Source organism: Arvicanthis niloticus, chromosome 1 (assembly GCF_011762505.2).
Source record: "Arvicanthis niloticus isolate mArvNil1 chromosome 1, mArvNil1.pat.X, whole genome shotgun sequence".
In the NCBI taxonomy this organism is placed as follows: domain Eukaryota; kingdom Metazoa; phylum Chordata; class Mammalia; order Rodentia; family Muridae; genus Arvicanthis; species Arvicanthis niloticus.
This window is the reverse complement of record NC_047658.1, coordinates 94,707,573-94,722,410: the sequence shown is the minus strand read 5'-3', so window position 1 is coordinate 94,722,410 and position 14,838 is coordinate 94,707,573. Positions and strand designations below refer to the sequence as shown.

At 49.5% G+C, this 14,838-nt stretch overlaps 1 protein-coding gene across 1 annotated transcript; it reads right to left on the bottom strand.

Annotated features, from left to right (window-relative positions):
- Positions 1–126: 126 nt before the first annotated feature.
- Rnf40 (ring finger protein 40) lies at positions 127–14,798 on the bottom strand. Its single transcript, XM_034504589.2, has 20 exons — positions 14,684–14,798; positions 14,367–14,570; positions 13,653–13,820; positions 13,422–13,563; positions 12,621–12,827; positions 11,979–12,100; positions 11,736–11,882; positions 11,574–11,648; positions 10,704–10,823; positions 10,439–10,618; positions 8,636–8,771; positions 7,323–7,444; positions 6,810–7,237; positions 6,611–6,728; positions 6,318–6,467; positions 5,929–6,141; positions 5,727–5,852; positions 3,558–3,698; positions 3,380–3,481; positions 127–1,270 (listed from the first exon to the last, which is right to left on the bottom strand). The coding sequence occupies exons 2-20, from the start codon at positions 14,496–14,498 to the stop codon at positions 1,094–1,096; spliced, it is 3,006 nt and encodes a 1,001-aa protein (XP_034360480.1). The 5' UTR covers positions 14,499–14,570; positions 14,684–14,798; the 3' UTR covers positions 127–1,093.
- Between the last annotated feature and the right edge of the window lie 40 nt (positions 14,799–14,838).

Genomic DNA, 14,838 nt, shown 5'->3' with positions numbered 1-14,838 from the left:
ATGCTTGCTACTGCTAACCCAAGTAGTTGTCCGGTTGGCTGGAATGGGCTCTCAAATGTATCCAACTCTCAACCAACTCAGGATAGAGCTTGCTAGGTGTAGCACTTAAGACTTAGACCAAGTGGATTGGCTTCTCTGCAGCCGAGAGTTGGGTATTTATTCATAACAATTAGCAGCCCATACACACCACCTCTAGAGCAGAGGCTGTGAGTCCAAGAGATCCTGTAGCTGTCTGCAGCATCACCTCCCAGCTCCACTGGGTCCCGTCTCTGGTGTTCAGAACTGTCTAGGCAGGTACCACAGGAAGTATCAGTGCAGGCTAGCTGGAGGACAGGCAAAGCTCTTCTACCTGGAATGACTGGAAGTGCTAGATTGTCTCTTCCCTCCTGGCAAGCTGCACCTCCACAAGTAAGACCACCAGGATGAAAGAAGGCAGGGCTGGGGCCAGGTCCTCAGGGAAGGTAAAGAGGGTTTAGGAGCAAAGTGAGATTGGAAAGAGTCTGGCTAAAAAAAAAATTGATGACCCTGAATCAGACTATGAGGAGGCAGTGTCCATAACTGCAGAGTGTCCCTGAATAGGGCAGACACCCAAGAGTGCACCTTCTTCAACACGAAAGCTACACCAGGGTACAGGAAACTCCACTGGAAGGCTAAATCCCTGCCCAGGCCTGGGGCTAAGTAGATGAAGAAAGGCTCCCTAGGCCAGGACCCAGTGCCAAGCAAGTGGTCCCTGGTCATCTGAGCTTTGTGTAGGCAGGTAGTGAGCACTTTCCTGGTGGAGGAATTCCATTTTAGGGGTAAGAATGTATCTGTCTTCCCAGTAGAAACAGGTTTTGGCTCAAGGTTTCAGTGGGATGTTGTGAACCTGGGAGTCCCCGAGGCTGCAGATTTGACATTCAGGAAAAGATGGCACTCAGCTTGGTTAATTCCACCTCTCCTACATGCACCAGTAGCCCCAAACCATCTAGGCACATAGGGGCTGGGCTCATGGAGTCTGGTAGGGCAGTTAGGGCCATTGCCCTTGGGGGAGTAGGGAGCTGGGGGCACAGCCCCTAGGGTATATGGGTTTTTCAAAGTCCCCTGAGTTTCAGGTTCAGCTGATGTATACACGGTGGAAGTCGTGGGCACCAAAGGCAGCATTGCATTTGGGACACTTCCTCTGGCGTGCCTCATAGCGGCCCCGCACACATTCAAAGCAGAAAACGTGGAAGCACTTGGTAAGCACGGCGTCCTTCTTACGGGTGTTACAGCAGGGGCAGGTCAACCGGGCCTAGACCAAACAGACACATTAAGTTTGGAGCAACTCTGACAGTTCCCAGACTCCAGGCTAAGCCCACCAAATGGTTGAGGCTTCTAATTCTGACCACAACTTCTGAAGGTGGGAACCAGCACAGTATGAATGAGGAGACAGGCTCAGAGACAAGTTTTCAAAATTACAAGTAGCCAAGTTGCTTACACCTGTAGTCCCCAGCACTTAGAAGACAGAGTACCATAGTTCCATGGTCAGCCAGGGTCACTCAGTAAGACCTTCCTCAAAAACAAGACAAAACCAAAAAAAAAAAAAAAAAAAAAAAAAAAAAAAAAAAAGTGGGGGCTTGAGATCTTCTAGAGGTCCTAAGTTCAATTCCCAGCCCCCCACATGGTGGCTCATAACCATCTGTAATGGGATCTGATGCCCTCTTCTTGTGTGTCTGAAGAGAGTGACAGTATATTCACATAAAAATAAATAAATAAATAATAAATCTAAAAACAAAAAACCCCCAAAACACGAGATAAAACTAGCCAACAAAACAAAACACCAACCCCACACAAAAAAACCAAACTGAACTAAATCAAACCAAACCAAAAAACCTAGAAAGTGGCAGAGTCTAGGTTCTCCTAAGGAGAGGGATCCAGCCTGAACTCCTACATCTCTTGCCTTATTAGCTTTTTTGGGTAAAATCCCCAACTGGTCACTTCTCTTCTACCTGCTCAGTCACTGCTGAACAGGGTAGAACTATGAGAACCATGCTCTCTGCACACTGGTCAGACCTATCCCTAGTGCCATGGCCTGCTGTGGACTTTCTCCCAACTGCCATCAGGAGGCTCTCAGTTTCAGCTTCAGTCACTACCTTGGGTGCGCACTGCATGGCAAGTGTCTGGCCTATTTGGAGTCCCAGCCAGCTACCTCAATTCCCCCAAAGGACTGTTTCTCAAGCTCTCAGATAGTGCCATCCACACTGGAAAGCCTTTCAAGGCTGTTGTCTTCCCTCAGCAGGCGCAATGAAGAGCTCATCACTGACTCTGCCACCGTCTCCACTACAGTGGCCTAGAGACCAGGTGGTCTGACCATTCTTGTTTCACCCAGGTTCACCACGTCCCAGGAGTGTACCCCACACAGGGTTTGGCTCCCTCCATCCCTTCCCCCCCAACTTCCATCAGCAGTATTTCCCACTCCTCAGGCTTCACCTATGCCTGTCACTTAAAAGTTGAGATTCCTAAGGGGAGAAGAATGTCCTCTGTTCCTTCTCATGGTAAAAGCCCTCAATGGGCAACCAGAGTCCAGTGTGGATTCCAATTCTGTTGCAGCTGACCCTTGGCTTCCAAGTGCTTCCCAGCCTCTCAAGAGGTCCCAGAGACACCGTGTTCTCATCACCTTGAAAATATCCATGGCATGTTCCTAATGCACCGAAGAGTGTTTGTCTACCTACATCCCAACCCTGGACCTCCCTGGTGTCCTGCCTATTCTATCCTTGTGCGACCCATCCCTGAGCCCTGTAGTCTCACCTTAGCGTCGCCTTAGCTGATCTTGTCTCTGGTGTGTAAGGCTTAGCTATGTATTAGTTTCTACCTCAGAAACTTCAATGTTCTAACATTTCCCCTTCTGCAGCCGTGTCTGGCCCCACATCTGGCCACTCTCTTGAATAAAAACCCTCGATGTGGCTGAGGATGCAGCTTGTTGGTAAAGTGTGTGTGTAGCTTGTATAAGGCCCCACCCAGGTTTGCTCTCAAGCTTCACCTGATCTTCCAGCTCCTAAATAAAAAAAGCTTCTCTACTCTAACTGAGGCCTTTCCCTTACATAAGTGCTCACCTCCATTCTTCAAGCTTTGGGTCTACCTTTGGAGACAATTCCTTCCGGGAAGCCTGTTGCTACACAACTCTCCATCCCATCACCAGGGCTACTCTGGAGATTTTAGTTGGATTCTTACCATGCCCCTGACTCATCACCAAGATGGCAGAATTATTTTAACTGCCAGGGTCTAGGTGTAATCCCTCCTCCAACACCTGGCTTACATAAAACAAATGCTTGGCAATTGTCTGACTCCACAATTGGTGTTTTCTGTTGCCCTACTTTATTTTCGAGCCCCAGAGACCACCACCCCACTGCGCCCAGCCCACCTTGTACTCTTTGATCTCCTCCTGCAGGATCTCATCAGCATCAGCATAAACCTCCACCTTACGCTGTTTCTCTAGTTTGCGCCGTAGCCGGGAAATGTCCTCCTAGAACAGCAGAAGCCAGGCTAAGGACCTGCATGTCTCCCACACTGGTAACCCAGCAGCCCTCCCCAGCACACACCTGAGCCCTCTTGAGGTTGAAACTCTCTTTCTCTCGGGCAGCACGGCTCTCTGCTAGGCAGGGCTGGATCTCTCGAAGCCGAGTCTGCACATGCTCCAACTGCACCTTCAGGTCCTCAGCCAACTGCGCTGCTTCTACAGCCTGAGGTGGGTGAGAACAGAAAGGAGAGGACCTTGTACCAAGCCTGGGAAGCACAGTCCACTGATGCTTCTGTTGAACACCCTGAATGACTGAATGATGTTCCCTGGAGCTGACCCTGCCCTCAAGACCCTCAAGCTCACCTCTTCCTGTGATTCCTCATTCCTGACACTGTCCCTTACTGCACGATGGTGCTCCCTCTGGTCCTTGAGCCTCCACCAGGCTAGTCTCTCTGGTGCTATCAACTCCTCTAATGTGCACACTGTCCTATGGGACTCAGCTCTAAAGTTACATCCCCAAGGAGCACCATTATTTTTTTCACACAGCTTCAGTCTCCTTCATCAAAGTGTTTGAAGCAGGTATAGTGGTGTGTATTTGTTATTCTGGCAGTTGGGAGGCTGAGGCAGGAGGATCATGGAGAACTCAAAGTCAGCTTTGGAATACAGTGTGAATTTGTCTTTCAAAAAGCAAAATCTGGTGCAATGGTGCATGCCTTTAATCCCAGCACTCAGAAGGCAGAGGCAGGATCTCTTAGTTCAAGGCCAACCTGGTCTACAGAGCGAGCTCCATAACAGCCAGGAGGTCTACATAGACAGACTGTTTCAAAAGGGGTGGGGGAAGGCAAGAAAACAACTACAGGGCTGAAGAGATGCTTGGTTGATGGAGTGATAACCTTACAAGCATGTGGACCTGGATCCCAGAACCCATATTAAAACAAACTACATAGTAAAGACCGCATGTCCACGTCTCTATTTGACAGTTACCCAATGACTTTTAATTTCTTTTTTATTTTTAAAATGACTTCATTCAGTGTATGTGTGTGAGTATGTGTAGTATGCCACACCTGTGGAAGTCAGAGGGCAACTTGTGAGAGTTTTCTCTTTCTGCCAAGTAGATCCTAGGGACAGAATTTGGGTCATCAGGTTCAGAGGCAAGTGTCTTGTGCAAACCTAGGTGAGTAGCTCTAGCCTAGGACTTGGGAACAAGACATGGATCCAAAGCTCAGCTTTCCTCTTTCCTGGACAAGTCAGCTGACATTCCCTGATCTTGCACTTCCTCAATTTTGGATCAGTTAACGAATCATTCTGGATGGCTGGAGAGACACTCCCTAAGAGTGCTGGCGGCTCTGCCGAGGACCCATATTTGGTTCCCAGCACTGACATGGCAGCTCACACTGTCTCCCACTCCAGCCTTTTTTTTTTTTTTTTTTGGTTTTTCAAGACAGGGTTTCTCTGTGTAGCCCTGGCTGTCCTGGAACTCACTCTGTAGACCAGGCTGGCCTCAAACTCAGAAATCCGCCTGCCTCTGCCTCCCAGGTGCTGGGATTAAAGGCGTGCGCCACCACCGCCCGGCTACCCACTCCAGCTTTAGCAGATCCAACACTATCTTCTGGTCTCTGCAGGCACCTGACATACGCATAAGTCAGAACAAAACCAACCCTCCACATACAAAACCCACCATGGTAGGATTATTGCTGAGTTTAACACAGAACCAAAACAGGGGAGTTAACTCAGTGGGTCAAGTGCAGGCAATGCAAATGTGAAAACCTGAGTGAAGTCCTAACCCTGTCACCCATGTGAACACCAAGGCATGGCAGTGCACACCTGTGGTCCAGTGGAGCCAGGCAGAGCTGAGGGACTCACTCACTAGCCTACCTACCTAAAATGGAAAGCGCCAAGTTCAACGAGAGACCCTGTTTCAAAACTAAGGCAGTGAAGCAACCGAAAAGGAGACATCCTGATGATAATCCCTGTCCTTCATCCCCATCCTCGTGGGAAAGCACACTCACACACATACAGAAACACACATACAACATGGATACACACAACAATAAAATGAAATGGAATCAAGCGTGCTAAGTACTGAGTACAAGGCTTGACACATAGTAAACCTACAGTAACAATAATTATGAGCTACCCAGGAGCAGAGCCAAGCTTCACTCTGGGCCATCTGTGGTAGCATTGCCAAGCAGAGACAGAAGGGAACACACGAGCCATCATACAAGTTGCTATGTCCAAAGCCCAGCCTTACCTTTCTCTTATTGAGCTCCAGGGCCTGGCTGCGTAGCGTCAACTCCTTCTCTACACCCCCAAGGCTGCCCTGCAGAGCCCGCTCTTTCTCCTCAAGCTTCTGCACTGTCAACAGCTGGGCATCCACCTGAGGATGGAAAGCCTCAGTACCAGGCACAGCCTCTTCAGCCTCATCCACAAGCATCACACTGTAGTTGCCATACCTGGGACTTAAGGCCAAGAACCTGCTCGCCCAGCTCATCCTTCTCCTCTCGGAGCAGCTTGTGAATCTGGTTGGCCTTGATCCGCTCTGACATGAGCTTAAAGTTGGCGTCATCCTTTTCCCGCAACTGCTGAAGCAGCCGCCCATTTTGCTCCTGCATATCTTCAAAAGCCTGACCTGTTACATCCATCTCTGACAGCAATGCTTCCTCTTCCTGTATGTGGGAAGGAAGGATAGTAAGGGAAAATGGTAGATCAATAAGATGGGTACTGGGGAACTCTAAGAAAACAGTGCACAGCCAGGCCAAAATGTCACATGCTGAAGGCACTTAACAGGGAGGGCTAAGAGACTCCCCCCATTCAGAAGCAAAGAGACCACAGGGCATTTCACCTGCTTGGTGGCACCCAATTTGCGCTGCAAGTGTTCAATTTGCTCTTCTGCCTGCCGGATCCGCCGCAGGGCATCCTCATCTGCAATCTTCTTGCTTTCTCTTCGGTCTCTTTCTTCCAGTTCTCGGATGCGGCTCCGAAGCTCATCCACCTGCATCCGTCGGAAGGAAGAACTCAAACACAGCCATACCACTATTACCTTACTCCATATGGTGAGAGATTAAAAACAAACAAACTTGCTGGCCCGAGGCTCCGAAGTGCCTGGGCAGGAATACACGCCCCAGCTGCCCTTACCTCGGCCTTGGCCTTCCGTTCAGCTGCCATGAGCTGCACCTTATCCCGCTGTTCCTTGGGTGCTGACTTGTACATGTCCAGAAGCAGCTTCATCTCCTTCTGGCTTTCCTGAGCCTTCCTAGGGAAAGATACAGGAGGGAGACTTAGCAGGAGGAGCAGAAGCTACCTGACAGGCTACGAGACAGAAACAGGGCCTCACTTGAGCTCTGCTCGGAGACCTCGGAGCAGCTCTGACTCCTTCCTCTTGGCTTCCTCCACCTTGGCTTTTTCTCGATCAGCCCTTGAGAGAGTTGAGGCTGCAGGTGGGGGTCCTAGGCTAGGCCCTTCCCGTTCCCGAAGTTCTCGCTTGGGTCTAGCCTCAGGTTCTCGGCCCCGGGAGGGCAAGCCCTGGGTTCCAGGGGTTAGGGCCTGGGCATCATCTTCAGAGGAGACCAGCTCCTCTTTCTTTATGGAAGAAGTAGCAGAGGTGGCTCCAGCCACTAAAGCCATCTCCTTCTTGCTGTCAGGGGTACCTCCAGGGCCTGGCCCACTATCTTCCTTCCCTGGGGCAAGAGCATTAAGGCCAGAGTCATCTGGGTGGCTCAAGTTGGGGACGCAGTGGGAAGAGCCACTGGCCTGTGCCCGGAGCTGTTAAAAACAGAGAAGTGGGAATAAGATGAACCACTGTTCACTAAGGTCAAGCTAAGACTTTCCCCTGGAAACTCCTACTCACTTTACCAATCTCAGCCTGTACTTCTCGAAGTTTCCGCTTATATCGCTGGGCATCTCCTTTTAGCTGGTGATTGTGATTCTGGAGGCTGCTAATCAGATGGCGCATTTCACGGTTGATAGGTCCTGGGGAAAAGTCAGGAAGTAAGAGTGTTGAACTGTCTCCTTCCAGCTCTCCAATTCCACAGAAGCTGAGCCAGTGCCAACACAGAAGCAGGAAGTGAGCCTCACAGAGGCTGGAAAGATGGCTCAGTGGGTAAGAGCACTGTCTGCTCTTGCAGAGGACTCATGATCAATTTCCAGCAGCTACATGGCGCCTTCAACTGTCTGTAATTCCAGTTCCAGGTGATCTGGCCAAGATCTTCTGGCCTCTGTGAGCACCAGGCACACATGCATGAGGTGCACAGATATCCATGCATGCAAGCAAAATGCTTACACACATAAACATTCATCTTTTTAGTTTCTAAATTTTACTTTATTTGTATAGTGTTTTACTTACATATTTCCGTGTACCATGTGTGTGCAATGTAGTGTACTCAAAGGTCAGAAGAGGGTGTTGGATCGCTGGGAATTATGGGTATAGGCAATCAAATCTGGGTCCTCTGGAAGAGCAAAGTAGTCAGTGTTCTTAACCACTGAGCCACCTCTTTGGCTGGTGGGGGGGTGGGTATGGAAATGGATACGGGACAACAAAAGTTTTTTAAAAAAGATTTATTTTTATTTTATGTGCTTTGCAAATGAACCTTTGCTGGCCTGGAACTCACTATAGACAGGGTTGGCCTCAAACTCACAGAGATCCTCCTGCCTGTGCTTCCCAAATGCAGGGTTTAAAGGTAAAGGCCATCATGCTAGGTTCCTGACTCATCTTTATTGAAATCTTTTTCCGTATCTCACCTTTACCTTTCCTTTACTGTATACTGCCCCTCAATTAGACTCACTCTGCAACAGCACAGTCTTTACTCTGTTTATTGGCAAAATCCCAAAACATAGAATTGAGTATGGGCCACAGGAGCACACAATAAATTTCTGTAAAACAAATCTTCATATAGAGGCCAGCGTAGCTCACAGTCTGGCGACGCCTGCTCAGCTACTCAGCTCACAGGCTCACTGTGAGACGGGGAGTCAGCCTGTCTCCTGTGGGGGACTGAGGCTCAGAGAAAAGAAAGGAGCTCAACTTCTTGTATGTCACTAGGCAGCCATGGTGGGTTGGTCCAGCGCCCTTCTGAGGCCCGCCTGCACACAGACCCCACTAGGTACCCGCCTGACCCACTACACACCAGCCTGACACATCATGTACCAGCCTGACCCACTACGCACCTGCCTGCTCGTTGGCCGCAAGGTTCTGCTCGAACTCTATGCGCAGCATCTCGTACTCCTTGCGCACCTGGGCCAGGGTGTCTTCCAGCTGGATGACCTCTGTGCGCAGCTTCTTCTGCAGCCCCAGCTCATCACTCTGTGGGGTGAGGTATTAAAGACACAGCCCTATGAAAACGCAACTACTCATTACTAACCAGAAGACCTGATATTTGCTTATAAAGAAATAAAGCTGCCTGGGAGGGTGGCACAGGCCTTTTATCCCAGCACTTGGGAGGCAGAGGCAGGGAGATCTCTGAGTTCAAGGTCAGCCTGGTCTACAGAGTGAGGTCTAGGACAGCCAGGGCTACACAGAGAAACCCTGTCTTAAAAAGAAAAAAAAGGGGCTGGAGAGATGGCTCAGCAGTTCAGAGCACTGACTGCTCTTCCAGAGGTCCTGAGTTCAATTCCCAGCAACCACATGGTGGCTCACAAACATCTGTAGTGGGAACCTATACTCTCTTCTGGTGTCTGAAGACAGTGTACTCACTAACTCACATACATAAATAAATCTTTAAAAAAAAAAAAAAAAAGACAAAGAAAGAACGCCAGCACTGGTTACTTAATCTTCTCATGTTTCTCCAGAAACAATAGGACTTTGGTAAATGAATCTAAGATAAATAAATACACCAAGCATGATCTATGCCTTCAATCCCAGCACTCAGGAAACAATGGCTGAAGGCCAGCCTGGTGTGTACAGTGAGTCCCAGGCCACCCACGGCTACCCTAATAAAAGAGATGGCTCAGAACCCAAGTTTGGTTTCCAACCATCGCTGGGAGGCTCATGACCATTTGTAACTCCAGTTTCAGTGGACACCATTTTCTGGCCCCAGAGGGCACCAGGTGCATAAATGCTTCTCAGATGAACATGCAAGCAAACATTCATATACATCATAGCTTTTCTTTATAAAGATAAAAACTGATTACATGTATGCCATCCTTTCCAAGCCCTAAAATAATTTGGCAATCCAGCTTAATCTCTTTAAATGTCGACATGCTTAAAAACTAACAGGAATAAACTGGAATCCATTTCCATCACTGGGCAGAGTTGCTGCTTTGCTACCTGGGGCACTTGAAGCAGACTCCAGGCCCCAGGGGCTCACATGTATTTTCACTGCTTCTCTTAAAAGAAAATGCAGACTTTGACTGGGGACAGATAATTGTAAAATACTATTACCAGAAAGGGTTCGAATCATTAACACTGTGACTGCTGGAGGGAGAGGTACTGAAGGTGTTTATAACAAGCTCTTTCTTGAGCGTGGTCTTGGATCTAGTTAGTACCCGTAAGCAGAAAATAAAGTTTCCAGAGCACACACTGCTCTAACATATACTACTTGCTATCAGAACCAGATGCATAGAAAATAGAAAACAAAACCACCTCCTTTCTATAGATGTCAAAGCAGTTTGTGCTCCATCTTAATGGGCTTGTCCTGTACTCCGGGTTACTTGCATCTGATTAATAAAGAAACAGGAACTCTTTGGTAGCAGTGGTTCAAGTCCCACTTCAGCTCCTTGTTCTCTCAGCCCAGGTCTTACAAAAACGCTTATGCCGCTTACAGGTACTTTTAAAACATATTGTAAAATAATAGAGTTAATGATTAAGACTGGAAGAAAAATCAAGACATAAATCCTCTAGTCTTATCTCCGGCCAAGGAACAATCTATGCCCAAGGGACTCTCAGCAGGTACACAAGACCCCTTGGAAGCTCAGGAATGTCTCAAATCTAAAGGTCTAGCTCTCACTCCCAGCCCCATTCCAAGACCATACCTCCATATGTTCAATGTGCCTCAAGTGGGAGTTCTTGGAGGCCAGCAGCAGCCCCCGGGCCTCATCTAGCTGGGTCTTCACTTGCAAAGACTCATTGTAGAGGAGTGAGAACTGTGCCTGCAGCATGCGGTACTCCCCTGTCTCACGAACCACCTCCTCAGGAAGGCTACGCAGAGCCACCTGGTGGGGGAGATGTCCAGAAGGGTTACGTTAGCATCAGGAGCTGAGGGTAGTCCAAGCCCTTCCAGTGTCAACTGTAACCTACCTTGAGACGTTCATTGGTCCGAACAGCCCCCTGAAGCTCAGCCTGCAGTTTCTCTAGCTCTGCCATTCGGCTATTGGCCAATTCCTGATTTTCTTCCAGCTCTGCATTCAACATCTCAAACTAGGGAGTGGAAGAGGCTGTGGTAGGCAAGACCACGATGGGCAGTAGTTCCCCCAGCAGTCCACCATACACCCCACCCAAGCTCCCTGGGAAGAGCATTTATGTATAAACCTGCAAACCAAGGCTTTTCCTAAGGGCTCCTGGGGAAATGGAAGGAATATCTATCCTGTGTTTTTGATTTTTCCCTATGCTGCTAACTACCAATTTATTACATGTACGTTCCTCACACAGAACCTCATTTCCACGGACTCTTTATTCCTCCCTCAGAAGAAAAAGAGCTGAAGTTTCTTAAGAAAGGGTTTGATTGAAGCTAAGCAAGCTGGTCCAGAGCCTACAGTCTCATCACTTGGGAGGCAGGTATAGCAGGTCAGTCATCCCCAGCTACATAAGTCTGAGGCCAGCCTGACCACATCACAAGACCTTGCCTCCAATACAAAGAAACAAAACACAAAGAGATTTCAAACACAGATTGAAATCCAGCATTAAGGAGGAGAGAGATGCTCACGACAGCACAGCACACACTCAAGTATGGGTGTGGGCTTCTCAAGACAACCAACCAAAGCTCTGCTTCCCATTTGTCTTCTTCAGTCTGCCTAGCTTCTAGCACTTAAGTTCTGGAATTACTTAATAAACAAGTATATAAATGAGCGTGCAGCAATGCCAGGAAACAGACTCTGATACAGACGCTTGCCCTTAGAAGTCCGAGGCAGAACTGAAGGGGCGAAGGACTGGAAGAATGGTGCTGCTCACCTTCTGCATGCTAAGTGTGATCTGGCCTCCCTGAAAGCCTGTGGAGCTCCCAGACACGTAGTAACCAGAGTTAAGCTGCAGAGAAAAAGGATACAGTGGATGTGAAGGGCAGAAACTGGGGGCCCCAAGTACTCAGTTTGGTCCCACCGTGCACTCATGTACCTGCTCCAAGGCCTCTGCCAAGTGCTTATTGAGCTTCTGTTCTCGCTTCCGCAGCTTCTCAATGTCCCACTGCAGGTCCTCCACTGTTGTCTCCATCTCTAGGACCTTGGTTTCTGTCGATGTCACTTTATCTTGGAGCTCAGAGTACTGGGGGCAGTGGAAAGTGGATTGTTTCCTGAGATCTTTAGATGGCAAACCCAAAACCTGCCCGAGTTCTAATTGCACCCAAAGCCCGACTCCTACCTCCAATGAGATGCGGTGGTGCTTTTCTTGCAGCTGAGTGGCCAAGTCCTGTAGCCTACGGTTCTCTCTGCCTAGCTCCCGGGTGCGAACCCGTGCCACCTCCCCGGGGGCCTCACTGTCCCCTGAGAATGCAAAGCCTGGATAAGTGCCAAACCCTGGATAACCAAGGAAGTACTAACTGGTCCTGGAGTTTCTATGCTCAGTGTGATGTACCAGCTGTCTCACCAACTGCTTATGACAAACTCAGACGAAGCTAGCTCAGAAAGAGACCATTCAGCCAAGAAAGTGGACACTAGGAAGGAAAATTATGGCTGGGAGAAAAAAACCCATTGCCACAAAAAGCCTGAGCACTGGCTTCTCAGTGCAGTGGGACAATAGCTACCCCTGAGGTTGCTGCAAAGTTCCAGACAGCCCTCATGCTGAAGCGCTGGGACCATGCCAGCATCAACACTTCCTCCAGCCATCTCTCTAGAGGCCCACTTCAGGAACTAGAGCTGAGACCCTCACCTGGAACTCAGCACAAGAACAAGGCTGACATTCATTGGGAATTCCGGCCTCAAGTAAATACTGAGATCGGGGAGGGGGACTCTGAACAATGGAGGTCAGGGTGGATTTCTCTAGGGTAGGGTCCAAAGAACTAACCCCGGCTGTATACTCGCTGACAGAGTTCTTCCACCTGTCGCTGCAGGCGGTCTGAAGCCTCTACCACCCGGGACACAGCAGCCTTGGAGAACTCCATCCGCCCCTGAAGCTGTAGCTCCTCTTCCTCAGAGCTGCTGGCACCCAGGGCCACCACAAACGCCAAGGCTGGCTCACTGAGAGGGGCTCGGAACTGCATTGGCAGCGGTTCTGGAAGGGACCGATAATCCTCGTAGGAATAAAAGGCAGCAGAGACTATCAACCTGTACCAAATCCCAGAATAAGTTCCTTGATAGTCAATGGCTGCCGGGTGGTGGTGGTGCATACCTTTAATACCAGCACTCTCTGAGTTTGAGGCCAGCCTGGTCTACAGAGCAAGTTCCAAGTCAGCCAGAGCTACACAGAGAAACCCTGTCTCTAAAAACCAAAATAAGTGAATAAAAAGATAAACAAACAAACGAACAGAAAGCCATCTGCCTGTACTTTTCAGAGGGTTGGGATTTGAAAATCCAATTAGATTTCAAAACTTTGTTCTTAATATTAAAAAAGAATTAAAAAAAAAAAAAAAAAAAACAACTGTTTTTTAGACAGAGTATCACTATGTAGCCTTGGTCATCCTTGAACTCTAGATGAAAAACTACCAACTTCTGCCTCCCAAGTGCTGGGATTAAAAGCATGCACCAGGCATGAAGTAAATCTTTAAACAGTGGGTGGGCTGGGCCGGGCATTTCAGCAGGCCCACATCAAAGGCACCTCCTCCTCAAGACCTTCTGAGAACATAAACTCCCCGGGCCCAGGTCCTACCCCTCAGATCTGACGTTCCTGGATCTGTTCGAGGGATTACATCACGGGTTAGGCCCTCTTGGCACCCAGGCACCTCTGTCCCTGAAGACAGCTCCCTCTGGTTCTCATAGCACTGGAGAAGGGCTTCTACAGTTTCATCCAGCTGAAAGAAGAAAGAACAAGAGGTTATAAATGCCTCAGGGCCTTTCCCAGGAGGGGGCATTTCCGGGAGGGGGCTGCTTAGGTATCTACCTGGGCCCAGTAGCGGTTGACGATGAGGAGCGTGGCATCGTCAGTGGCCTGCCTCTTTTCCAATTTCTCAATTCTCTCCCGAAGCTCATCCTCACAGGCTTGCCGCTGCTCCAGCCGCTCTGCTAGCTTCTTGTTCTTGAACTGCAGTACCTTGGAATCCATCTCCTCCTACCACAAGGGAAGAGGAGGCAGAGTGTCAGGCAGGTCCCTGAACCATCACTGACACAAAGGACAACAACTAAATTGAAAGGGGAAGAGGTATAGCAAGACTCAGACGGGCCGGGCAGTGGTGGCGCACGCCTTTAATCCCAGCACTTGGGAGGCAGAGGCAGGTGGATTTCTGAGTTCGAGGCCAGCCTGGTCTACAGAGTGAGTTCCAGGAGTTCTACACAGAGAAACCCTGTCTCGAAAAAAAAAAAAAAAAGACTCAGACACATGCAAAGAGAATATGTTAGTCAGGAGAGCTTCACATTGTTTCTGCTCCTACATTTTTCTAACTCAGAAGTATCTGACAAATCACACGACTTATGGGAACATATGTGCGTATGAGTAGAAGGCAAGAACTGACTCCACGAAGTTGTCCTCTGATCACATTTGCGCCATTGGCACACCCACCCTCACCACCCGTTTTGTGTTTATACACACTCGTGCACACACAAGATTCTCAACACTTTGGGCGGAGGCCAAGTGGGACTTTTGCAAAAGCCCACCAACCGTGGAAGAAATGCCCCCGAGACGGATGGGTTCGATTAGAGTGGTCGTGGTCTTCTCCTCGCGGTTCATCTTCTTTTCTGGGGGTCCTGAGCCTCCGTCGCCGGCGGCGCGCTTGTTGCTGAGGCCAGACATAGCGGCAGTGGCGGAGGGGCAGCTCGGGGCTCTCCGGGGCTGTCAGGCGGGTGGAGGAGGCACTTCCGTCACCTGCAGAAAACAGAGAACAGAGCTGTGGATGCGTCCGGAGCTCCGCAGTCCTGAGCGTCCCCCTAGACGCATCTGCCGGACCCCGCCCCCGCCGGCCGAGGGTCCGCACTTACGGTCGGGTCAGCCAAGCACCACCATCTTGGATTTCACCGGACGTCACCGACCGCCAGACTCAGAGCGCAGGCGTCAGAGCGGCTCCGGATGTGGCGAAACTTATTTCCTGTTTCTATTGGTGGCTTTTGGCTCCGCCTCTCGAGTCTTTTCGGTC